The sequence below is a fragment of the Phycodurus eques genome, chromosome 14 (assembly GCF_024500275.1).
Source record: "Phycodurus eques isolate BA_2022a chromosome 14, UOR_Pequ_1.1, whole genome shotgun sequence".
Classification (NCBI taxonomy): Eukaryota; Metazoa; Chordata; class Actinopteri; order Syngnathiformes; family Syngnathidae; genus Phycodurus; species Phycodurus eques.
The window spans coordinates 5,160,196-5,187,020 of NC_084538.1; the positions used below are offsets into that span (position 1 = coordinate 5,160,196).

The 26,825-nt window shown below is 43.8% G+C and overlaps 3 protein-coding genes across 4 annotated transcripts; 2 read left to right on the forward strand and 1 right to left on the reverse strand.

Annotated features, from left to right (window-relative positions):
* The first annotated feature begins 1,140 nt into the window (after positions 1–1,140).
* On the forward strand, positions 1,141–7,428 carry slc39a9 (solute carrier family 39 member 9). 2 transcript variants are annotated; one of them, XM_061696145.1, is made up of 7 exons: positions 1,141–1,632; positions 2,160–2,268; positions 3,395–3,640; positions 5,038–5,106; positions 5,387–5,472; positions 5,560–5,694; positions 6,686–7,428. In XM_061696145.1, exons 1-7 carry the CDS (start codon positions 1,537–1,539, stop codon positions 6,920–6,922), a joined length of 978 nt encoding a protein of 325 aa, XP_061552129.1. In that variant the 5' UTR covers positions 1,141–1,536; the 3' UTR covers positions 6,923–7,428. The 2 variants fall into 2 exon arrangements, with proteins under 2 accessions (XP_061552129.1, XP_061552130.1); XM_061696146.1 differs by having other exon boundaries at positions 6,691–7,428.
* Positions 7,429–10,214: 2,786 nt separating this feature from the next.
* Positions 10,215–20,728, forward strand: plekhd1 (pleckstrin homology domain containing, family D (with coiled-coil domains) member 1). Its single transcript, XM_061696692.1, has 13 exons — positions 10,215–10,551; positions 11,297–11,390; positions 11,464–11,553; positions 12,145–12,221; positions 12,928–13,019; positions 13,089–13,141; positions 13,226–13,320; positions 15,487–15,580; positions 15,710–15,906; positions 17,287–17,419; positions 17,878–18,022; positions 18,096–18,239; positions 19,216–20,728. Exons 1-13 carry the CDS (start codon positions 10,397–10,399, stop codon positions 19,386–19,388), a joined length of 1,542 nt encoding a protein of 513 aa, XP_061552676.1. The 5' UTR covers positions 10,215–10,396; the 3' UTR covers positions 19,389–20,728.
* On the reverse strand, positions 20,140–25,180 carry ccdc177 (coiled-coil domain containing 177). Its single transcript, XM_061696690.1, has 3 exons — positions 24,723–25,180; positions 21,193–23,802; positions 20,140–20,601 (listed from the first exon to the last, which is right to left on the reverse strand). Exon 2 carries the CDS (start codon positions 23,794–23,796, stop codon positions 21,466–21,468), a length of 2,331 nt encoding a protein of 776 aa, XP_061552674.1. The 5' UTR covers positions 23,797–23,802; positions 24,723–25,180; the 3' UTR covers positions 20,140–20,601; positions 21,193–21,465.
* Positions 25,181–26,825: the final 1,645 nt, after the last annotated feature.

Genomic DNA, 26,825 nt, shown 5'->3' on the forward strand with positions numbered 1-26,825 from the left:
TGCATAACCACTCCCGCCAAACACCAGCAGAACTGTATGGGTCAGTAATCCTTTCCTGTCTTGTCATCTCGAGGACCCTCTTATTTTCAAGATCTATGTAAAGTAATTGTGACTATAGTTAAAACGTCAGAAAGAGACAACTGTAATTCAGTTTTCTCTCGTCAAAACTGAATATCCACTCAAATGCAGTGGTTCTCAAACTTTTTAATTTAATTTTGTATTTTATTCAGTGATTATTTCACATACCAGTAGAGAGAACTTGCATACCACACTTGAGAATTGTGAGCAAGTGAATTAATCAGATTTCTGCAATGGAGTTAATTTTTATGTCATCATTCCAGTTACTGATCTATGTCATTTCATATATCTGAAAATGGACATGGGATTGAGGTGAATTAAATATGTCTGTAACTGGAATTATGACTGGTCAGAATCAAATTGTAGCTATCTCAAATTGGGGTTACTGATATCTGCCAATGATTTGTACATACATGAATGGCAAAAGTGACGTCATTCGTTCTAGGTTTGGTGAAATGATGTATCAGATATCCGAAATGCCAATTGTGGATAGGAAAAATTTATCCATCCATTTTCTGAGCTGCTTCTCCTCACTAGGGTCGCGGGCGTGCTGGAGCCTATCCCAGCTGTCATCGGGCAGGAGGCGGGGTACACCATGAACTGGTTGCCAGCCAATCACAGGGCACATAGAAACAAACAACCATTCGCACTCACAGTCATGCCTACGGGCAATTTAGAGTCTCCAATTAATGCATGTTTTGGGGATGTGGGAGGAAACCGGAGTGCCCGGAGAAAACCCACGCAGGCACGGGGAGAACATGCAAACTCCACACAGGCGGGGACGAGGATTGAACCCCACACCTCAGAACTGTGAGGCTGACGCTCTAACCAGTCGTCCACCGTGCCGCCAGGAATAATATAGTTATGTGAAATGTTATTTGACTTGGCTACACTAAATTTCAGATATCTGCAGCAATTGTCCACTGTCGCTGATAAATGTTACAAAAGTTTGCTATCCCCCCCAAAAAAAAATCCTGATTGAAATTCTTATATATAAACATACTTATGCAGACAAAGGTTTGCCACCTGCAGCAGTGATGTGGCAGTAAAACATCACGTGACCCGGAAGTACTCTTCCCCTGCTAGAACTAATTAGCATGTTTGTTTGCTCGCCATAGACACGTCACGAGCGCGTGAAACACGCCTTAAGAATATATTTTTTAACTGGACTCATATGGAAAACATGAAGCCCGGCGTGGCCTGCTTGGACGTCGACGTGTCGAGTCGCCTAGCTCGTGAAACGCCGCCGCTGCCCGGACAATAGCCCCCCCCCCTCCCTCGAAGCTAGTTAGCTTAGCGAAGAGGAGGCCATTAATTAAATTACACGTCGTCGTTTGTTGACTCGTTCAACTCGTTTGTGTAGCTCGGTGGTTTGAGTTCTGGGTGCGTCTTTTGCCTCCGAAAGTTTTCACATATCTTGGGGAGATTCGATTTAGCCGCAGCGTTCAAAGTGTAGCCATGGAGGACTTGAGCTCCATCAGCCTGCTGTCTCTTGCCATGCTGGTGGGATGCTATGTGGCCGGGACCATTCCCTTGGCAGTCAACTTCTCAGAGGTAAGCTTCTACGACAGGACAGGGTGTGCAAACTCTTTCCTCCAAGGGCCACTTTGACATGTCTCTGGTGTGTGGGAGGAAGCCAGAGTACCTGGAGAAAAGCCACGCAAGCACAGGACGACCATGCAAACTCTACACAGGAAGGCCGGAGCCCAGATTCGAACTGTGAGGCAGATGTGCTTAACCACACGTTTACCGTGCCAAGTATAAAAAAACAATGTAGTTTTCATAAAAGTTGTCAGGGGCGACGTACTGCACTCCCCCCTCCCTCAATTTTCCGTGACCCACCCTTGTCAGGCTCCACCCACTTAAAAAACAAATTTTAATTTTTAATTTTAATGCCATGGGCCAGAATACACCAAAAAAGTAATCGTCTCAATTTACTGTCAAATTGACTTAGTGTGAAATGTGGGTCTTTTCAGTTGAACACAAAGCTATTATTCTATTGTATGAATGGCAACAGGTGGATACATTGCCTTCAATTTATTAATTTTTTTGCTTGTGTTTCTCGGCATGTGTCCAATCAGGAGAAGCTAAAGCTGGTCACCGTGTTGGGAGCGGGACTCCTGTGTGGCACGGCCCTAGCCGTCATCATTCCCGAAGGTGTCCACGCTCTTTACGAGGAAATCCTGGAAGGTAAACAAAAAACAAAAAAAACACACTAGCAGTCAGGAGCTCCACTGAGAGGAGGTTTGTTAGTGTGAGGAGGCGTCACACCTCACTTAACGGCACTTCAACAGCAGCACCGAGTCCACGTTCATTATTTTTGAATAAACACAGCCGAGCATATGATTTATGAAACATTGTTATTGCATATAATTTGATGGTTGTGTCCCTGCCACTGGTGAATGATTGCCAGAACTAAAGCAATAGGAATTTGGGATCTTACTTTTTAAAACATTCCTGTCTGTTGTTTTATGATTGTCTGTAAAGAATCTTTGAGCACTTTGAAAAGTGCTATTCAAATGAAATGATTATTTTATATAGTTGTTTCTGTACTTTAAATATTTCAAATAATTTTTTTATTAAGAACATGTTTTACATTTTTCATTTTAAAATGTTATAGTTTTAAAAAAATATTTTTTTATGTGACAGTGTTTGTATTGTATTGTCCATTTGTCATGTATTTTGCAATTGCAGGAAATGGACCGTTTGAAGTCACAATATATACATTCAGTTATAAGAGTTTTCTGTTTTTGTATTCACTTTTTTATCATTTAGTTTTTTTTGTGCATATTTTTTAAATTTAAAAATATTAAGTAACCATTTCCAACTCAGTATATTTGTTTAAAAACTTAATTTTAAACAATATTTTACTATTTTTATAACATACAGTGTGTGTATATATATTTCCATTTTATTTATTGCAATTTCATGGAGAGTTTGAAAACATCATGCACACTATATACATTAAGTCAAATTGAGTGTATTAACTGCATTGGGGGTTAAAATCTTTGACGTAATGGCGGGAGGATTGGTCACATATTCATATTACATAATTTTGTATTTAATTTATCGAGTTGTATGTTGCATCTTTAGTATGGACATCACTTTGTTACAGTTGTTTTATTTTAATGTGCTCTGTAAATGAAGTTGAGTTGAGTAACATTTGTCAAACGCAAATATTGGCTTTATGGTAACTGGATGTTACCTGACATAAGACAATACTTTTCAAACGTTATGGTCTGACAGCGCCCCCTATTGCCCCGTTAATGTCTTTGCCGTCCAACAGGCTGAGTGTTTTCCAAACATTTCTGCGCAGGGGGCGGGCATCACCCCCCGAGCCAGGTGGGCATTGTCGCTGAGGCGTCGGCCAGGGGCGAGGCGGCGGGGGGGGCGGCGGTGGTGGCGGCGGCGGTGGCGGCGGCAGCAGCGCCGGGCACGGACGGCCACCACGAGCACGGCCATGAGCAGCTGCACGCCTGCATCGGCGTATCGCTGGTGCTGGGTTTCGTCTTCATGCTGTTGGTGGACCAGATCGGCTCGTCGCACATTCACAGCGCCGAGGGTGAGATGCAAACATGGATGCCAAGGATTTGTTGTTGTGTGATGTAAGGCTGCAACGATTAAGTAAATAACACAAATAATTCGATTACAAAAATGTCACCGCAAAATCTCCGGCTCAAATTTTCACAGGGATTATTTTTCCATACGGACTAATGTCACTATCAGTCGCACGCTCCGTGTAGAAATAAATTGACGCGATGGCGGCGAGCCAGGAGGAAAGAGACAAACTATTCAAAATTTGGGATCATTTTACACTTAACAAGGAAGATAAATTGCAATGTGTAACACAACAGCACATCTATAATCGCCAACACAAAATAACATAGATTACAGGTGGAACAATTCATCGATTAATCAACAAAAAAATCAATTATCAAATTAACGGACAAATCGTTTAGAGCTATTGTTTAACTTAAAATTGTCCAAATCCTCTGGTTTTAGCCCCTCAACTAAATATTCTCTGATTTCTGTAGTCATTCATTAAAGGAGACTGATTATTCAAAATAAGATATTTGCAAATATCTGCTCTTTCTTTTGAAAAGAATGATCGACATTTTTTTTTTTTTTTCCAATTTTCTGACATGTGACTGACCAAACTAGTAACTGAATCATGATCAATTCATGGGGAAAATAAATCATGAAAAGAAAAGAAATTATTTGCAGCTGTAGTTAATCTCTAATAATCTCTAATTGACATGGAGTCGAATCTGAAGCAGCATCAGACGTGTATATCAAAATAGTCGTTTTTCGCATTAATCGGTATCCAAGAAGTAGCGCTCAGTTTCAAAAAGGTTGGTGAATATATTTCTCAATTGTTGTCCATTTAGTTTTGTTTAATCATTAGAGCAGTGGTTCTCAACTGGTCAGGCTTCGGGACCCACCATCACTCCTTGTAGACAAGCCACAACCCAAATTTCAATATCTCAATTTAATGAAAACGTATTGCAGTTTGAACCTGACATATGCATGTATTTAACAATAATGCAAAATTTTATCTGATTAATTTATGGGATAATTGATGGACTTCTTGATTCTAAAAATATTTGCTAAACATCTGTGTATCGTAAATGCATTGACAGAAAAAAAACGTGATTACGGTTTGCCGACAACCTTCGCCGCTCTACTCCTTCCACATTTCTCCACCGATTCAACATATTCACCTTATGCAGGACATCCAGACAACTAGTTTCCAGTCCCCAAAATCCTCACTTCCCAGAATTCCACACAAAATAAACATTCAAGTGAATGAGACAAGTCAACAAAACAATCTTGGCATTCAAACTTTAATTTAGCTAGTTTCCACCTTCCAATAATTCCCATGTTTCTAATTGTTTTTGTTGTTGTCTTATGTGTTTGTCTGCGTGTGTGTCTGTGTGTGCGTGTATGTTTATGTAACAGATTCGGAATCGGCCAGAGTGGCCTCCTCCAAAATTACCACCACCCTCGGTCTAGTGGTGCATGCTGCTGGTAAGTCAAATTAAGTGTCTTCACCTTCAAAGTCCGTATTTGATTTTGGAAACAGACAGAAAGGCGAGGTCATTCCAAGATTAGGTTGAAAAAAATTGCAAGACGATTGCGAGTTACTTACTAGTTATTACCAGGCCCACGTCTGTTAGCCTGTCTGGCAACGATTTTTCCCATTTCACTGGCATTTATTCACTTGTGCCATTCAGAGGTTTTGCTACTGATGTGACCAGTGAGTGTTGCTGTTTGCGAGCCACTAATCATCACGATTTGTCGCTCCCAGCTGACGGCGTGGCCCTTGGAGCCGCCGCCTCCACCTCCCAAACCAGCGTCCAGCTCATCGTTTTTGTCGCCATCATGCTCCACAAGGTAAGCCGCGTGTTGGCGAACGTCCGGACACTAGTTTGATGTAAACATCAATCATTTATGGAAGATGTGACAGCATACCTTCCGCAGGCCCCCGCCGCGTTTGGCCTTGTGTCCTTCCTCATGCACGCCGGGCTGGAGAGGAATCGCATCCGCAAGCACCTGCTGGTGTTTGCCCTTGCCGCCCCCGTCCTGGCCATGCTCACCTTCCTCGGACTCAGCCAGGTACAACCTGCATGGCGGCCGTTTGGATCAGCCTCGTGTTTGTCTCATTGTACACAAATGGAAAAATTTATTGTTTGGACAAAAATAATTGGTGATCACCACACACTGACGGAGAGCCAAAATGGAGATTGTAATGCTATATAGCTCCTTGTGACAAACCCCATCAAGTTAAAGGTTGTGTTGAGGGATTTTCAGATCTTGCATTTATTTGGCAGTATGATGTCTAATGATGATGCAATGATCAAAAACATGCTTAAAATATACAGTCATCCGCTGCTATTTGTTAGCGTCCAAGCTCTACCGAAAAACCTCAAATAATTGACACCCCCGTACCCAGATTTATAATTGTCAGTCATTAATATTGTTAAAACTGTAAATATACCACTAATTGTGATCCCAAAAATACTTTTGTCATTTCAAACCCCTCTTACAACATTTAATTAAATGGCCTACCGATGATTAACAAAAAATTTACCTGAAGTGCGCGTGAACATATGGCGAAGACTCCATAACTTCCACTAACAAACTGGTCCCAAAGCTTGTTTCTCAGTCAAGGTGAGATGTATCACTTCAACATACTTCCTTGAGATCAGTTCCTATTTAAACAAGGCTTTGGCGCCAATATGTGGCATCTTAGTGCATTACAATAGCTAACAAATAGTTTTCCAGTTAATAACAGAGGATAGGTTACAAAATAATGCATCTAGGTGAAACTTGGAATAAATCACCCCATTGCATATTAAGCTAAAAAAATACAAAATCACTTTCTGATCACAATTGTTCTTCTACTTCAGAGCTTTTGAAAGTAAAGATTACTAGTCAATTAAATAATCAACTTGTTACTATTTAATTGATTGGATGATTAACTGGTTAACATTTCAGTTCAAAATATGTTAAAATTTCACTGGATAAAAGTAGAAAAATACCCATCTCACTCACCTCACGATTGGGATGCCCAAAACCTTCTTTTTTTTTTCCCCCTTGTCCACAGAGCAGCAAGGAAGCGCTGTCAGACATCAACGCCACTGGCGTGGCCATGCTTTTCTCGGCCGGCACCTTCCTTTACGTGGCAACTGTGCACGTGCTGCCCGAGGTGGGCGGAGTGGCGGGCCACAGTCACGGGGCGCCGGGCGGCAACGGTGGCAAGAGTCTGAGCAAGGTAGAGGTGGGCGCCCTGGTGGTTGGCTGTCTCATCCCGCTGCTGCTGTCGGTCGGCCATCACCATTAGGATGACGGTGGAAACAAAAGACGTGAACGTGGAACTGTTATATTCACGGGTGATTTCTTTTTCTTTTTTTTTTTATAAATATAAACACTGTACAGATAGATCTCTTAGACACAGATTTAAAGTGACGTTCAAGTGCCATTGTAGCTGGACCTCCGCTACTTCCTGCTTCTGGGACGTTGTGTATGTACATTTTGTTTCTTTACGGCGGAATATCTCAATCAACAAGGTTTCTTTAGTGCCCCTCGCCAATTAAAGGGATATTCCATACATGCAACCACAACAGATCACGACTGTATTTCTGGGCTATGATTGTGCTAAATTCACTTTAATCTGTTAAATGCAGTCACCCATTGGGCTTGAGGAACTTTTGAAACATTTAGGGCGGTATAGTGTATATATATTTTTTTGTCATTCCACAGTGAGTCTGCCTCATGTTTGATGGTGCAAAGTGGGTTGTAAAGCAACATGTTTTATGACTAAATTAAATGTCTTTTTCTGTTTTTAAACTGGTGCAAAAAAAAAAAAAAAAAAAGTGTCACGCCTCGCTTTGCTTCATAAGCTCATCAAATCCAAATACTTTTGTCCATCGCTTTTACTCTTTTGGTGGTATTTTGTCATGGGAGGGTGGGGGGGGGGGGGGGGGGGGGGGGTGTCGTGAAAAGTGCTCAGTGGGAGCCCTCCATATGAGCACGTGTTGGGAAAAGCAGCTTTAGTAGTGTAGTTTAGTGTGAGCGCGCCGGGATGGATAAAGCCACGAGGAGGAGGATTTGTGTTGTCACGTTCAACTGCGATGTCCTCTGCTTGTTTCTTTGCTCTTAAATGTGTCATTACTGCTTTAAATCTCGCTCTCTCTCTCGCTCTCTCTCTCTCATATACATACACACTCACACACAAGGGGGAGAAAAGCCGTTAATGTTGACAGCTCACCATTAAGAACATTATCTGTAATCTGACATCACAAACACATGATCTGACATATGTTTGAATGTGCTTTACTAGATTCTCACACAGCCCCCCCCCCCGTATGTTCTAACCCAGTGAGACCCAAACCTTTATCGTGCCAAGGAAGCCATTTTACAGACAAATCTCACCGTGCAGCACCCAACAAAAATACTGAAATGTATGAAGGGCAACAGGTGGATACGCAGGTTTATCTTACCCTTTGCCGTCTAATGGAAGAGCATTCAATTGCTCAGTTTTTTCACGGTCTCCCTGGTATAGATTAATAAACAACCGTTTTCATACAAAGTGAAAATTGCCAGCAGCACCCCTGGTGATCTCTCATGGGAATCTCTGCCGTAACCCGTGTTGTAACACAATGTCTCACCCATTTTTTGACACGTTATGACTGTTTCAGGCCCATTTTCTGGTATAGTCTAACACACTGGTTCGCAAACATCAGAATCCTCTTTATTTGCCAAGTATGTCAAAAACACACAAGTGCCACCAAGGTTTTATTCTTAAAAATGTACCTGTATTATTTAAAGCCACTGTGACAGGCACAGTTTGGATGTTAACACTGCGCTTACTTAAATAATAATATAAAAAAAATGCTTCTTAAATATTAAATGCAAATGTTTGTACTGCATTTGAAAGTTAAATACTACAGAAAGGTACTTAAATGTATGCATAGCTAATATGCTTGATTGTAGTTTGTGTTCTAGTGTCCGTGTACCACACTTTGAGAATCACTCGTCTGACGCGCTCTCTGTGTTATGACCTACAAATTGTGAACCATCTTTTCATATTTTCTGGCACACATTATGACGTTGGTTCTGATGTTTCAAGTCGTTTTATACTGTATGTTGTAAGTTCTACCGCTTGTTCTGACCCGTATTCTGACGTTTTGATGCAATATGACCCTGGTTCATATCCACCTGATATGTTACGACCCAGATTCTATTTTGAATTGGCCTACGTGCTTACCTTGTGTTCTGAGAGAGAGGTTTTGACCCATGTTTTCACATTTTCTGACATATTTTGGCCTATGATTGCAAACACCTGACATGTTCTGACACATTCTTACACGAGTTCCGTATCATCCTTATTCTGGCCTTCGTTTTCAAATATTTTGACATATTCTGGCCCATCTTTTTGGTATCACACGACACACTCTGACCACACACTGTGTTATGGCCCGTATCCAGAAATTTTTTTCTTTTAAACTTATCATCCTTGTTCTGACCCATGAATCACATATTCTGACCCATGTTTTAACACACATGTGTTCTGTTATGGCCCTTGTTCTGACCCATGTTTTCATTTACAGTATTTAGCATGTTTTGACTGGTTATCATCTTTTTTCTGACCCATGCTCTGCTCAATGCGCTGATCCATCTTCTCATATCCTATGACCTTTGTTTTCATATACATATTCGGACACCAGTTCGGACACGTCCTTGTTTACAAATATTCGAACAAATGTTAGGTTTTGTCTGACAAATGTTCTGGCCTATGTTTAGGTATACCGATAATACGCCACATTTTGACCCCTGTTCTGACCCGTGCTTTGATATCTTCCGCCATTTTCTAACCCATGTTTTTGTATATTCTAACATGTTAATGTCCTTGGTCTGACACATGTGAGCCATGTTTTTACATTTTCTGACCCACGTTCTTAGTTGTAATACATGTTAATATCGGTGCTGGCTCATATTTTGGTATAATATGACACATTATGACCCATGTTTTCATGTATTCTGCTCCTTGTTGTTCCGCCACAGCTTCTAGGTTCTGACCCATGTTTTCATAGATTTTAACAGGTTCGTATCAATGGTCTGACATGTCCTGGCCAATGTCCTTCCACATTCTGACCCATTGTTTTCATATATTTTGACCCATGTACTTTATGTTTTGGCTCATGTTTTGATATGTTCTTCAACATGTTCTAATATGTTCCGGCCCACGTGTTGGTATAATAGGACACATTCTTACCCATGTACATGTTAACCCATGTTCTGGCCCATGTTTTCATGTTCTTTAGCATGTTTTAATAAGTTCTGGCCCATGTTTTGATATAATCGGACACATTCTGCCCCATGTTTTGATCTATTCTGACCCGTCTTCTGATATGTTCTGGCCCACGTTGTGACCAATGTTCTGAGATCTTTTGGGCCACGTTGTGAGCATTAATCTGACCTCAGCCCAGTTATAATGCTGCTCTTAAACTGCTCCCATGCAGTAATCTGAAGCGCAGCTTTTACTGGCTGGAGCGCAATCGACCTTCCAACATCCATCCTCAACCCCGTCATCTCCAACCACTCCCCTCCCCTCCATCCTGCCTCCAGCTGATGAGCGTATTGACATCTGCATACTTCCGCCTCGCTGACTTATTGAGGATTTGTTAGCATTCTCGTTTGCAGCGGGTTAATTGTTATCGACTATTTTCTCTTTCAAATGGATTCACGTATCTGATTCAGTTTCCAGCGCCTCCCTCCTCCTCTTCCTCCTTCTCCTCCTCTTCAACCGGGTGGGATGTTCCCGTCCTCGTCCAGAAGCTCGGCGTTCTCGCCCTGGTCGTCCATGGAGCAGTCTGACTCGGAAGCGTTGGACATCAGCGCCAAGGTGCAGCTGCACGGCGTCCTATGGAAGAGACCCTTCGGACGGCCCTCGGCCAAGTGGTCCCGCAGGTCAGAACTTTCCAGAAGTATTAACAACACTGTTTATTATTATGTCTGCGGATTAGATTCAAAATATTAGAAATTGCTCTCCCTTTCATATGTGATTTGTGACACTTTTAGCTGTACCTGTATAACATAGTTGATTTTATGTCATAATTGTCAATGTAGTGAGAGTGCTGACTTATATCCACTCATCATCCTGGTGACATAACCATTAAGGCGTCACAGATAAGTCAATTTGCAGCGCGCTCTTTGTGATCGTTTGTGCGTGTGGTGAAGGTCATAGCATGCATTTATTTTTATGGCCAGTCATGCAGGCCCGCAGTTGTGTTGTAAGGTCAAAGGTGGTGTGTTTATAGAGACACGCCACTGATTTAATTCATTTAGTTGAGTGGAAAAGCGTTAGAGCAGCATAATAGGACAAAAACGTAGTAAGCATGGAATACGATAAAACTAGATTGGATTAACCAAAAAAAAGTGTTTACAGGTATATATACAACGTATACAGTTATATATATTAAAAATAGCCCAAAATATGTGTATAAGTATTTTTTTCCTGCAGCGTAAAAGCGTTAATTTTACCATATAACAGTCCAATTTATTAATTTTTTTATAGAGAGGAAGTCTTACTATTACCATATTAAATGTAATTTTATAGGGTAAAAATTGTAAGTCGTTACCTTTTAACTTAAAAAACATTATTCCACGGTTGTCGAACAGTTACTTTTTTTCTTTATTTTTTTGTCATGCAAAGATTCTTCGTGATCAAAGACAGCTTTTTGCTCTACTACGCTGAGAGTGAGAAAAGGAGTTTTGAGAGCAGCAGGATCTTCAACATCCACCCCAAGGTCAACGTCTGCCACCATGGGGCCTCCGCCAGGGAGGTGTGCTCACTCATCTTGTGCGTTTATGTTGTACTAGGGAGTGATTCCTCTGGGAGGATGCGTGGTGTCGGCCACAGAGGACATGGGCATGCCCTTTGGCCTCGTCATCAGCCTGGAAGACTTCTCAGTGAGCACTTTTACTAAATCCTAGTTACAGTATGTCAACAGGGCTGATTCTAAAGACAGTAGTTGAAATCTTTTTGTTGTTGTTTTTTTCTTTTTAAGAATAAAGTCAGATTTCAAAGGTTAAAAAAAAAAAAGTTTTTTTGGGGTGATATTTTCTTAGTCAAGGTGGAAAATCGGAATATGGAAACTATAGTTAGATTTTTAAAAGAATATAAACCTTTTTTGGGAGAAAAAGTTTCAATCTTACCATTATGAAGGAGTTATTATTTTTTGTAATTTTTTTTTTTTTTTACGTCTTTTTTTTAAATATAAAAATGACACAATCTCTCTAAGTCCTGTGGTTTCAAAATAAGTCATATTGCAAAAATACAGTTAAAATACAGATTTTTCTGTGAAAAAGATGGATTTTCTTTACAGAGGAAGTCATACAAGCAGAATATTGTATATTTTTTTTTAGATTAAAAAAACAAAACAAAATCGTAACATTATGAGATTCAGGAAAAATGTCGTGACGAGATTAAGGTTTGAGAGGGAAAAATGTCCTATTGTAACGATTGAATTTGATTTGATATTTAAAAATTTTGGCAACTAGGGCACCATCGTGGTGGCTGCTGAGTCTGAGGAGCAGCAGCTGCACTGGATGGAAATGCTGCAGGAGTCGGGCAAAGTGTAAGAAACTCTTATGTTAATTATTATATACAGTGGTGCCTTGAGATATGAGAGAAATGTGTTCTGTGACCATACTTGTAACTCAAAACAGACATTTCTCAAAGCATCTTAACACCCCAAAAGCGAATTATTATTATTTTTTTTTAAGAAAAATAGTACTCTATTGTACCTTGATTTCTAAAAACATATAGTAATGACATAATTAAGTAGAATGTAAAGACATTTTTGCCACATTTTGAAGTCAATGGCCATTGCACTGCTCCTGGTGTGCCCACGTTGGTCACCCGGGGGCAGTATAATACAGCCATATGGACAGTCACGGAGGTGGTCACTTTTCAGTAAGATGCAGTATTCTTGGTCGTTCTTTGCAGAGGATAAAGAATACATGCCTGTGAGTTTTTTTGGATTATCACTTTACATTTGTTGCTCTATTAAGCTAGTGGACTTGAAGGAAAAGTTATGTGGTTGTTTTAAATACGTGTGTAATCCTTTATTTCATGTTTAGTTTGACAGTAAACTTCAACTGGAAGTGGTAATAAACAACTGCAGCTTCTTTCTTTTTTTTTTTTTTTTTTAAAGAATTGTTCACTAGGTTCAAAACTGCTGCTTATCTCCAAAAACCCGTGAGCCGGGTCGCTCGTATCGCAAGGCACCGCTGTAGATTATTTTGTATTTTAGATGATCGCTTGTGTTTTTGTGTGCACAGCACGTGGAAAAATGCTCAGCTGGGTGAGGCCATGATTGAAAGTCTGGAGGCTCAGGGGCTTCAGCTGGCCAAGGAGAAGCAGGAGTACTTGGGTAACTTTGTGTGTGTGTGAGGTGAAGTGTTCTTGAAGAACTTTGCGATCCACTGTGTTCCTCCTGCAGATAAGCTGATGGAGGAGACTGAGGAGCTCACGCACCAGCGAGCACAGAGAGAAGTAAGACTTTTTGATTCCTTTTTTCTGCAGCCATGTTTATGTTGGTGTGTTTTTATTTTTTGTTTTTTTCTTCCTTCTCTACAGGAACTGGAGCGTCTCAATCAGGTTCTTGAGGAGGAGAAGATGAAGTATGAGGAAGTGGTGCTGGAGCTCAAGGCCGAGCAGGAGCAAATCAAACTGTGAGGCTGTAACGTTGACATATTTAAAGACCCTGTAAGGTCAAATCAAACTTTCGAAATACTCAACATGATACACGTTTGAAGATAATTGCTGAAAACGTGCAAAGACTTCGTATTATGTAGGACTCAACTGTGGAGATTTAGTGTTGAACTAGTTTTTACCATTTCAGTTTTAAAACATTTTGGGTGGGGGGCATGGCTAAGACATTGCCCAGTGACACGCTACGGGATCCAGCATGAGTCACACCTTGCCTACTATAGAAGAGCTTGAGCACTTTCTCTCACATCAGTGGTTATCCAGCGCAATTGCGAGTTAGTTATTATTACTAGGCTCAAGCCTGTTAGCTTGCGTGCTTTCTGGTAGCTAATGCTTCTTGTCATGGCGCAAAAGCCCCTCGACGACCCAGTGGGATATATTCCAGCCACTGGAGCCTTTACGGAGCGGGTATATTTTCATGGCTCACACATGTAGGGATGTGTAAGCATAAGAAAGATGTGCGGTATTTGATTGACAGTTGAGTGTTGAGCGAGGCGTGGTTTCATCATATTCATCGGACATACCCACAGCGTTTGAAAGCAGAGACTACGGCTTGATTTTTCATGATTTTGAAGCGTCATTTTATATACTTGTTAACATTCTCTGTGGATGTGTCAAATTTACAAGACAATTTAAATTTTACAGAGACTTTAAGTCTATTTTTTCTTTTTGTTTTGTGGGAAAAACAAGTCATAATCTTGGAATAATTTTTTATTATTTTTTTAAACATAACGTCATGTTTTACGAGGAGGAAATGGTAAAAATGTAATTTGACAATAATTAAGTTGTTTTTTTTCTTCCACCGAAAGTGCAGATATTGCAAGATGAACATTGTATGTTATCCCGGGCCAAAAAAGTTGTCATATTTTTGGGGGACTTTTTTTTTTTTTTTTTTTTTTTAGTAGGTGAAAAAGTTGTAAATTTACAAGAATTAATTTTTCTTTTTAATGTCTTACAACAGAATCAAGTAGAATTTTGGGAATGTGTTGTATTTTTCTGGAAGGTAAAAAAAAAAAAAGAATACAGCTGCGGAATGTCCACCACTGGGCAAAGCTACACTTCCCTCATTAAAGGTTGTGTTATTTTACTTTTTTTGTATTATTACACAAAGTAATATACTTTTTTTCTACAACCCCAATTCCAATGAAGTTGGGACGTTGTGTTAAACATAAGTAAAAACAGAATACAATGATTTGCAAATCATGTTCAACCTATATTTAATTGAATACACTACAAAGACAAGATATTTAATGTTCAAACTAATAAACTTTATTGTTTTTAGCAAATAATCATTAATTTAAAATTTTATGAGGCGGCACGGTAGATGACTGGCTCGAGCGTCTGCCTCACAGTTCTGAGGACCGGGGTTCAATCCCCGGCCCCGCCTGTGTGGAGTTTGCATGTTCTCTCCGTGCCTGCGTGGGTTTTCTCCGGGCACTCCGCTTTCTTCCCACATCCCAAAAGCATGCATGGTAGGTTAACTGACAACTCTAAATTGCCCGTAGGTGTGAATGTGAGTGCGAATTATTGTTTGTTTGTATGTGCCCTGCAATTGGCTGGCAACCAGTTCAGGGTGTACCCCGCCTTCTGCCTGATGATAGCTGGGATAGGCTCCAGCACACCTGCGACCCTAGTGAGGAGAAACGGCTCAGAAAATGGATGGATGGATACAATTTTATGGTTGCAACACATTCCAAAAAAGCTGGGACAGGGTCATACTACGAAGTCACGCTGTTGTGAGACGTGCAGAATGTGGTTTGGCATTGTCTTGCTGAAATAAGCAGGGGCGTCCATGAAAAAGACTTTGCTTGGATGGCAGCATATGTTTCTCCAAAACCTGTATGTACCTTTCAGCATTAATGGTGCCTTCACAGATGTGTAAGTTACCCATGCCATTGGCACTAACACAGCCCCAGACCATCACAGATGCTGGCTTTTGAACTTTGCGTCCATAACAGTCCGGATGGTTCTTTTCCTCTGTGGCCCGGAGGACACGATGGACCACAGAACACAGAACAGACATTTTTAGAGGGGTCACTATTAATTCTACTTGTGTGGATGTCCCACGGGACAAAACTGATCTGTTCTCAGTGGTTGCGATGTGCGTCATTTGCTTTTTGTTCCGTCAGCGACCTGGACGGCACGGCTCAGTCTCTGCGCGGCGTGGAGAGTGAGAAGGAGGAGCTGAGCGGCCTGACCGTCATGCTGCAGAAGTCCATCGAGGTACGTGACAACTTTATTGACAACGCTGATATAACAAGTTACCCAACAGCGCCGCCGTGACATCACTGACATTTGGGATCAATGAAGACCGGTGGGAAAAGGTCCTGAACCTCTCGAGTGTTTTCCCAGCAACTCTCCCAGGAGAAACGGAGAACTCTCGAGCTGCTGGAAGCCGAGGAGGAGGAGGAGTTGGGTGGTGATGATAATGAGGCGGAGGTGGTGGAGAGCAGGAAGGAGCTGGGAAACTTGGACCTCCTGCAGGATCTGCACCACATCGAGGAGCAGATGAAGCTGCTGCTGAAAGAGAAGGAGCAGGCGGACGAGAAGTAAGAAACGCACGTTCAAAAAAGGATTTGTTCCGTTTCTTCATTCTTAATTTTGTATTCATTTATCTCATCCAGTAATTTGTTCCTTGATTTATTGAAATAACAAATATCAAATAAACAATTTTACTCATACAGTACATTCAATATATTTATTAAATAATTGCTTCATAAATGATAACTAAATATAAATGAGCATGAATTATTGTATTATTAAAATAAAGCATTTTATTTATTGCGTTCATATAGTGATGTTTGCCAAAAATCTATTCATTTTTATTCATTTATCTCATTAATTTGTGTGTCGGTTTATTGTAATTAAACAATTCAAATAATTTACACCTATACAGCGTTGGAAAAAATAAAGGAAGAAGCCACTGGCTGCAAAATTCCTATTTTGCTATTTATTTATAAGTTATTTATAGGTATTTGTAGGTTATTCTATAAACATTTGAAACCTACCAAAAAAGGGTCAGTGTTTTTTTTTTGTTTTTTTTTTTTGTTTTTTTTTTTTTTGGAAGTGGGGTTTCTCTCAATATTTTTGTTGCGGTCTATATAAATAATAATAATAAAAGTAAAACTAATAAGTCATTGTAATTATATTTAGTATTAATATTATTATTATTATATAACAACTATTTACATACTCATTTTTAAAAATGTAATTATTAATTTTTACGTCATCTATGAATTACCTGGCCCTTCTGCCTGACTTTGAAAATCAAGTGGCCCTTGAGTGCAAACACTCGCGCCGGCCCCGCTTGAAATGTACAGCACGAGCTGCTCATGCTAATGCTGGTGGAAAACGTGCATTGATTGTTACACAAGCGCAAGCATCGAGTGTCAGCTTCCAGGCAGGCTTCGATAGACTGGAAAGCACTAATCGTGTATTGTTGTTTCCTGTGTCGCTAGCGAAAATATGGTACACTTGGAGGTGTGTCAGACATAAAATTTGGTAAATTAGAGGTGCGTCAGGTGGGAAATATAGTATGCCGGTGGTATACTGGAGATGTGTCAATCATAAATGTGATGTAAATAGGGTAAATTGGAGGTGCATGTAACGTGCAATATGTAAATATTGTACTGTACGTGGGAGGTGCGTTGTGCGTTAAATAGTGTTACACTGCAAGCACGTCAGGGATTCCTACATTCGAGTAGTGATTGAACTGATTAGTCGACTTTACTACTCCACATCGACATTTAAAGCTTGAAGTCAATATGGTATCGGAGGTATATTGTACTTTAAATTTGGTACACTGGACGTGCGTCAGCTGCGAATGTAAATGTGATTCAAATTGTAGTATTTTCGATCAAGCGTTTGTATTGATTCAATTTTATGTTGTCGTCGTCGACGTTGTTGTTGTTGTTGTTGTGCTGCTGCAGGCTGCGTGAGAACCAGCAGCGGGCGCAGGTCCTGCAGCAGGAGCGAGAGTTCTACTCGTCGCAGGCCAATACGCTGCAGCAGTCGCTCTCTCAGCTCACCGCAGACAAGAAGCAGACGGAGGCCGAGCTGCAGGTAACACAGGCACACATCATCATCCATCAATACATTTCCTTCTTTTCCCCCATTTCTGCTTTACAAAGTCCCTGTTCTGAAGCCTGGATAATCTTCTGGCATTCTGTGGAGTTAAGTAGTCATATAAGATGAACCCAAGCAATATTTGTCAGAAAAAAAACAGTTTGTTTGTGAGCTGAGGTTTTTGTTTTTTTTCTTCACTGGACCTTTGTAGAGTCTGAAGCTCACTCATAACTCAAGTCATTGCTTGCAAGTCAAGGCAAACAATAGGTCAAGCGACTGCTCGTATATCGATAACCTCTTAAGTCGGGCCACTCGCTTGTCAAGGTAATTTTAGGGGGCGGAGCGTCAATTTATCGCTGTTTTTCCGCTATCTTTTGCAAGGGTCTAGTTCCGATCTTTACTGTATTATTATTGCTGATCTTCTTCACATTCGCCCTTGAACTCCTTGCTGTCAGGCGGAGATTGAGTCTCGCGTGGAGCTGGAGAAGAGGCTGAAGCAGGCCGAGGAGGCCCTGCAGGACCTGGAGAAAGGCCTGGACTCTTTGGACCGCACCAGCGAGCGAGACCAGAGGATGAGAGGGGACGTCACTCAGCTGAGACGTGAGTTGAGCTCGCAATACGTCGACATTGTGCCTTCTAAATGTCTTCCTGACGTTGCCGTGGTGTCGATCAGGCTTCTTCGAGGAGTGCATCTGCGCTGCCGAGATCGAAGCCAAGCTGCCGGCCATCATGAAGAACGCCGTCTACCTCCACAAGGCGGCGGCGCGAAGGATCAAGAGCTGCCGGGTCCAGAGGAGAGCCTCTCGACGACACTGGTGTAAGTCACACGCTCACCGTCAAACTTTGGTTACGGATGTGTTGCTCGCCATGTACGCTACATGTCGATCAATGACGTTATACACCTGGACAGAACGCTCCCGTGGTTAATCAAAACTACAGTATAAGATTGGAGGTGCACTGATAAATAAATATGATGGAAAACTGGTACATTGGAGTTGCGTCACCTGCTGAATTATAGTAGTGTACTGGAGGTGCATTTGTCCTAAATGTGATATGAATATAGTGCATTAGAGGTGAGTCAGAAGGTAAATATATACATATGTTACATTGGAGATGCATCGGCCATTAAATTGAGTACATTCAAGGTGCATCGGCAATTAATATGATGTAAATATGGTACACTGGAGGATCATCATTCATTAATTGATCACATTGGCGGTGGGTTGGCTGTTAAAGTCGGTACATTTGAAGTGCATCGTCCGGTAGATAAGGTACTCTGGAGGTGCGGCGGACATAAAATATTTAAATATGGTACGCGTTGGCTGGCACTTAGCAGTAATTATGATGCATAGGAGGTGTGTCACCTGTTAAATATTGTACATTGGAGCTGCCTTGGACATTAAATATGTAACTTTGGTACACCGGTGGTGCCTCAGACATGAAATATGTAAGTATGGTACTTTCCTGGTGAGTCAGACGTTAATTATTGTACGTGCACTGGAGGTGCGTCGGCTGTTAAGTTTCGTACATTGGAGGTGCGTTAGACAAATATGGTACACTGAAGGTTTGCTGGCTTTAAAATTTGGAATACCGGAGGTGTGTCTGACATTAAATATGATACACTGGAGACGCGTCAGACGTTAAATTTGGCACATTGGTGCTGCTCTGTCAACCAGTAAATGTACATTACTATCTCATACTCATACTGTACATCAATGGTGTATCATCCGTGAACATGTGGCACACTGGAGGTGCGCTGATAATGAATGAATACGGTACTCCCCTTTCCTCAGTGAAACACTCCAAGTCGTTCGCCACGGCGAGCCTGGACGTGGGCGGCGCGGGCGGCAGCATGGAGGAGTTGAGGGAGACGGCGCGCCGCCTCACCTCCGACAGCAGCTTCCGGGAGAGCGTCTACGAGATCATAGCGCGCAAGGACGCCGCCACCAGCTTCGACCAAGACTGACGCCGGACGGACTACTTCCCAGCGTGGAGGTAGACGTGACCATGTTTGTTAAGAGGCCCACCTGTGAGCTTGGAACATAAACGACCAACATGGCCCACGTTTAGCATTAGGTTTACATTGTAGTGGATTATTCTAGTAGTTATGCTACTTGGAGGTGCGAGGGCCCCTGGAAAGTTAGAGAACATTTTGCTCCATAACCCCGGTTTCACCGATCGACACGAATTTGGATGCACATGTCTATCATGACAAGATGAAAATGATGATGATGAAAAATCTCAAAGATCATTGCCTGAAATTGAACAGGAAACCGGCTATTTTGTTCTGGAGCAGCCATTTTGGCTGAATTCTAGGGCTCGTACTAAGGAATTGGTCCCAAATGTGCCCCAGTGAGAAGCAGGTGTCCTAGAAAGATGGGTGCTACGAACTTGCCAAAAAGCTTGTTTGTCTGCGCCGTCTGATGTGGGCGTAACATGGCATCAAAGTTTGATCATCATTTCGATGATTGGCTGTGAAAAAGGAGGTGGAGGTCTAATTCACTTGCAATTTAGGCTAAGAGTAGTAATAATAACTACTTTCATGTATCTTCAACTTCCCATTTTTCTGCCGGTGACATAAATCCCTAATTTATCCCATTTAAGACCCTTGTTGCTGGTGACATGAACCCTTCATTTGAGGCTTAATGTCACCATAGTAACCCAACACCAATTCCTTTCCCCCCCCCCCCCCCCCCCCCCCAGTATATTTTGTACAGTTTTGAATAAATGTGAACCAAAATGTTCTTGTTTTTGGGGCTTAATTTCACAAATGAAGTAATAAGCTAAGAAAAATATAGAAAATAACACAATGGCGTCCGATATGTTAGGGGTCGAGACGGGATGTTCTGGGTCTCAAATGGAAATTCTAACTGAGACGAGGCAAATCCATCATCAAAGAAAAACATTGTTTTATTCTGGTTTTGATTGTTTTCTTGCCGGGTCCTGTTTTGTTTTGAATTGTAGCCACACCTGAAGCGAACATGGAATGAAGGAAGGTTGGGGCTTAGGGACAGAAAAAGGAACTGCCTTGATGCTAATAAAGTTGTCTTTGATCCTTGCACCCCCCCCCCCAACCCCCCACACAAAAAAAAAAGTTTCAACGTGTTTCATTTGCGTTTGTGCAGTTTGATGACAGTTCTTCATTTCCCCGTGATGAATGGGTTCATCATCTCATGGAGCTGAAACGACACACAGGGGAACATCTGTTAACTTAGCCGCTAATGCTAATGTCCGCCAGGTGTCGACAGGTCTTTGTTCTACGTGATAAACAAACACTGAACAGGTGAAAAGCTTCCACTTTTAATGGGTAAAGAAAAAAAAAAGGGGCGGGGGGGGTTCAGATACTTTTTCCACCCTGCAATGTAACATTTACACAAACGAGTTACACGATTACACAAACACATTTCACATGAAAAACCAAATGTGTCCATGGTTTAAAGATCACAGTGCAGGGTGGAAAAAGCATGCGAAACCCCTGCCTTCTCCAAAAGCCAATCATAATCAGGTGTCAGCCAACATAGGTCCAATCAACGAGACAAGAATGGACGTGTTGATTAAAGCTGTCCTGGCCTCTAAAAAACAAGTTTTGAGTTTTCTATTCTCAACAACGTGAACCGTGTCTTGCACTATTAACTCTCAGAAAAGGGTTCAGATACTTTTTTTCTTGCAACTAAATGTCCATTTGTTTGAGTTAATGTGCGAAATAAGATTGGATTGAAATCTTGACACCTACGGAGGAGCTTGTCAGCGCTCCCAGAACAACTGGTTACCTTTAGCCCTTAGCTGATGCGCGGCCGGCGGAGAATGATGAGGACATCTAGTGAGTCATCATCTGGCCTGGAGCGTCTTTTTTCCGGAAGAATTTCTCTTTTATTTGGTCCGTCCTTTAATGCTGCCCTGCTGCCTGTGGGGGTTCTCCTTTAGGAGTCTGTTTGGTTGTCATGGAGATGGCGGCACAAAAGAGGGGTGGCCGTAGTTGCTGATGATACGTAAGGATAAAAACGGCGAGAGAGAGAGAGAGTTAAAGCTTTCGAGAACTGGTCTTATTTTTCATCCAGGCCGGCTTTGAGCTGAGCCTCCAGTGCCATCTTGTCGAAGGTGCGCCCGTTGGTTTCCTCGCGCACTTTGTCTCGCACGTGGAAGGACGCGCGTGCCACCGAGCGAGCGCTCTCCAGCACGGCGCGCTTCTCCTTGAAGATCTGCTCGCTCTTCTCCAGCTTGCGCTCGATGGACCGCAGCAGCTCGTGCCGCCGCTGCCGCTCCTCTTCCTCCACGCGTTGCCGGTTGAGGCGCTGCAGCCGCTCCTTCTCCCGCCGGCTCTCCACGGCGCGCTGGGCCTTCTCCTTGGCGCGCTCCTCGGCCACCAGCGCCGCCTGCCGGGCCCGCTTATCCACCTCGCGGGCGCGGGCCTCCAGCTGCCTCTGCTGATGCCGCTCCCGGGTCTCGGCGGCCCGGCGGGTTCGCAGGATCTGCTCCTCCTCGCGCTTGGCCTTCTCCCGCAGCTCCTGGCCTCGTCGCTCCACGATGTGCTCGTAATTCTCCAGGGATCGGCTGAGCTTCTCCTGCGCCGCCCGCTTGGCTTCCTCGCACTCCTCCTGCTCGCGCCGGGTGATCTCCTGGATGAGGGCGGCGTGGCGCCGCCGCTCTGCCTTGTTCAGGCCCCGCCGCTCCTCCTGGGACTGGTGCTCCCTCTCCTGCCGCTTGAGCTCGGCCATGGTGAGCTTCTCCTTCAGTAGCAGGCGCTCCTGCTCCAACACGGCCGCCCGTTCCTCCTCTAGGGCCTTGAGGTTCTGCTCCTGCAGCGACTTCTTGTGCTTCTCCTCACGCGCCGCCTGCTGCAGCCTGTGCAGGCGGTGGCGCTCCTGCCGCTCCGCCAGCTCGCGCCACTGCTTTTCGCTTTCCTCTGCTTGTCGCATCTTGGCGGCGGACGACCGGCGCTCCTCCCGGTTGAGCCGCTGTTGCCGCGTGGACACCTGCATCTGCCACAGCCTTTGGCCCTCCTGCACCGCCCGTTGCTTGTTGCGCTCATCGTGCTCCCGCTGGAGCTCCTCCATCCTCCGCTCGCTGTCCCACTGCAGGTGGGCTACGTAGCGGGTGTGGCTCATGATGTCCTCCTCCTGGTACCGGGCCAGCATCAGCGCTGCGATCTTGCGGTCACGCTCCGACACGGCGTTCAGGCCTCGCCGTTTCACCTCCTTCACGATACGCTCCACCTTCTGCGTGGTTTGCGGCGAGTGGCTCAGGTCCCCCAGGCTGAGGCTGCGGCCCATCAGAGAGTTGAACGCGGCCAGGGTCCGAGCACGGGGGCTGGACCCTTTGGCCCAGCGGTCCCGCGGCCCATCCCAGCTGTATGACGAGGCTCCGGACTCTGAGGAGGTGCAGGTGGTGGTGTTGGAGGTGGAGGAACAGACAGGCTCCGTCCTCTGCAAGGACTCCATGGAGTGGCTTTTCGCTCGCACCTTGGGGTGAAAGTGTCCGTTGTGCTGCAAAAACAAACCTCCTGCGACGCCGTTCAGCGGTTTCGACACAGATGGCGTCAACGTTGACTTGGCTCTGATGAAGATGGGGGCTTTCGGCGTTGGTCTGGGGAACGTGTTGCAGGGCTTACCCCCAGAAGACTTACGGACTACCGGTGGAGGACCACCTGACGCCGGCCGTGGGGTTTTACCAGAGGACTGCTTGGGACCTGTGGAACCAACTTTGGTGGGTTTAGACTGGAGAGACGGTCCCGGATTAGAAGCTGAAACTGAATCAGAAGCTGGGCTGCAGGTCTCTTGTTTAGGAGGCTGAGTGGTGACTTTGTGCTGCTCCAACACCGAACCGCAACTGTTGACCGCCGCTTGCATCACCCGCCGCTTCTCCTCCCTGACTATCCTCTCCCGCTCCTCCCGGCAGTGGCGCAGCTTGGCATGACGATCCCGCTCGTAGACCTCGAACAGACCGGTCGCCACCCGCATGGAGCGACCGGGCGCCTCGCGGGCGAAGTCGGAAAGCGGGCGGGACAGCAGCTCCACGGGTTTGACGCCGCAGCGGGCGCAAGCCTCCAGCGAACGCGGGCTCGTCAACACATAACGGCTGCCCTCGGCCGCCGGGGAGTCGAAGTTGTACAAATCCAGGTGCAGCTTGGGTGACGTATCGCCGTCAGGTTCCGGAGGCGGCGGTGTTGGTGATGGGGCCGCCGGAGACGCGGTGTGGCAGGGGCTCGGCTCAGAGCTGCCGGTGGGCGGCGTCTGGAAGTCTCCGGCGTCGCCTTCCTCCTCTGCGGTGGCGCCATCCGCCTGGTCTGGCAAGCTTTGGTGTCCGGGCGACGCGGCGGAGGCGCCCGCTTGCTTGATGGACTCGGTCTGCTCCTCAGCCTCGGAGGGGTCCACCATTGTCGGCTAAGATGGAGGAACAGGAACACGCTTCAATTAGATGGTCAGTGAGGGGGGGGGGGGGTTTGCACTGAGAGGTTCATGCATGCGTGCACATGTGCATGCACTCAAGTGATTCTTTGCAGCAGATGAGACTTTCTGCCTCCGGGGAAGTGACATCACACACAAGCCCCCATCCTGTAACAGAAGCTCTATTTTCGGCCGATTTACTAGGCCAAGCGATTTACGAAAAAATATGTTTCACTCTACCAAAAAGGAGATATATTTTAAACAGTTCCCAGCTGTCCTAATGGCTACTACCATTTCTAGGATGTGCTCTGGTCAAAACAGCCCAAACGTCAAGAATTACTGCTCATTTGCACCCACTATTTCTTTAGCCCAACTCATATTAGCTTGTTCTGAAATAATAAATAAAAGCGAGCGCCTAGAAACACGGTAAAAGCATGGATTGGATTTTCATTGGCGGAAGCAGCACATCACCACCAACCCGCCAATTTCCATGTCAATTGACATAGTGAATCCGTGCATGTGGCGCATGAAGCGGACACAAATAGCGTCGATGCGCAAGTAATTGAAACCGCTCCAAAAGGTTTGTAATTGCCTATAGCGGCAAAGCTCTACTTGTCTAAATGAAACTCTTCAATGAGTTAACAGAAGATGAAGGTTCTGTCCCCCAAAAAAATCCACAAATAGGCGAATTCACGACGGCCGAACCGCAGCTATGCGAGGGTTCACTGTAACACGTTTCCATTAGAGAAGGCCTAGCATAGATGGTACTAGAACCTGCTACAGCAAAATGAAGGCCTCTGCCTCGCACCCCCACCCACACGCCCATTGACATTACATAATGAAGAAGAGTACAATGCTTTTTTTTTTGCTTTTTTTTGTGTGCATATTCCAAACATTAATTTGCAATGCATGCTGACCTGCCAGTGTGCAAGACGTCGCTTGAAGCGGTGCTTTGTTCCTCTTGGATCGGTCCAGCGGGCCTCTTTCCCCGCATAATAACATCAGCTGGCGGTCGGCTCTCCTCTTCCCCACCGCGTAGCGTCACGCCGCCTCAGCATCCCGACACCCGGACGCACAGCTCCCGGCGGATCGGGTCGGCTCGCTAGTTGATGGTTCCACTTAATGCCAAAATGAGTGCGCCAAAATGCCTCCTTTTTATTAATTATTATGATTATTTTTTTCTCCTACGATGATGTCCAAAATCGTCGCTGGTGCTGGAGCATCCGCCTCAGCCTCCGTGGTGGCCCCGCCTGCTCTCAGCTCAATCTGCTCACAATAGTGACAGCAATATGGACCAATGACTGCGCGCCTGCTGCATGCTTTGAACATGCAGCGAGCATAATGCGCGAGGGCGAGATTCTTCCTCTAAAATCAGAGCCCCTTCTGGAATATTCGCTTCTTTTTTTCTATTCTCGCTAAAATGAGAATAATTTATCCAAGCAGAGCCTATTTTACAATACACCGGACGGCCACTAGAGGGAAGTAGAATACCGAGTTACAGTGTGTCTGCGTCAGCGGGCAAAACACGTAAGTTTAAAAAAAAAAAAAAAGCCTATTTTTCTTACTAATGTGTCTATATTTATGTGGGTGGTAATTATCACTGTATTTTGCTGTCTAAAATTATATATCGATCAATAACTATCACTCGGCTAGTCAAGCGTTGCTTTCAGGGACAGACTGAAATCACAGTGTTCCTCATTAAAACAGCTGCGCGATTGATGGTTCCAAATGTCCTGAAATGTTTAGCTAAATTATCTGCCTTTGTGTGTGTGTTTTATTTATGCAAGGAAATGTATTGTTATTAGTGATTCAGCTACCCCCCCCCCCCCCCCCCAAAAAAAATACACACACTGTAGTCTATCCTGTTGTTGTTTTACTGTATGGTTTGTGAATTGTTTTTTTTTTTTTAAGATTGGCTATCAAAATGTAGGCTATAATAAAGACAACTATTACAATGTCCTTTCTACAGGTAAAATCGCTAAGGCTTTACAATAAATGTGACAAGTCCCTTAAAAGTATTGGTATAGCAGCTATAGGAGATTTTTTTTTTAAATCAGCATCAATTTAATCAATAATAAGCATCTTTTTAAGAATGAGTAGATTAATACTTACAAATAGCAGCTAATAAGAATCCATTTTGCCTTTAAGAGCTCGGATGTCTTACTACAACCCCAATTCCAATGAAGTTGGGATGTTGTGTTAAACATAAATAAAAACAGAATGCAATGATTTGCAAATCATGTTCAGCCTATATTTAATTGAATACACTACAAAGACAAGATATTTAATGTTCAAACTGATCAACTTGATTGTTTTTAGCAAATAATCATTAACTAAGAAGTTTATGGCTGCAGCACATTCCAAAAAAGCTGGGAGAGGTGGCAAAAAAGACTGAGAAAGTTGAGGAATGTTCATCAAACATCTGTTGGAACATCCCACAGGTGAACAGGCTCATTGGGAACAGGTGGGTGCCATGATTGCGTAGAAAAGGAGCTTCCCTGAATTGCTCAGTCATTCACAAGCAAAGGCGGGGAGAGGTTCACCTCTTTGTGAACAAGTGCGTGACAAAATAGTCCAACAGTTTAAGGACAATGTTCCTCAACGTACAATTGCAAGGAATTTAGGGATTTCTTCATCTGCGGTCCATAATATCATCAAAAGGTTCAGAGAAATCACTTCATGTCAGCGACAAGGCCGAAAACCAACATTGAATGCCCGTGACCTTCGACCCCTCAGGCGGCACTGCATCAAAAAACGACATCAATGTGTAAAGGATATCACCACGTGGGCTCAGGAACACTTCAGAAAACCAATGTCACGTAAATGCAGTTCGGCGCTACATCCGTAAGTGCAACTTGAAACTCTACTATGCAAAGCAAAAGCCATTTGTCAACAACACCCAGAAACGCCGCCGGCTTCTCTGGGCCCGAGCTCATCTAAGATGGACTGATGCAAAATGGAAAAGTGGTCTACGGTTAATGATTATTTACTAAAAACAATCAAGTTGATCAGTTTGAACA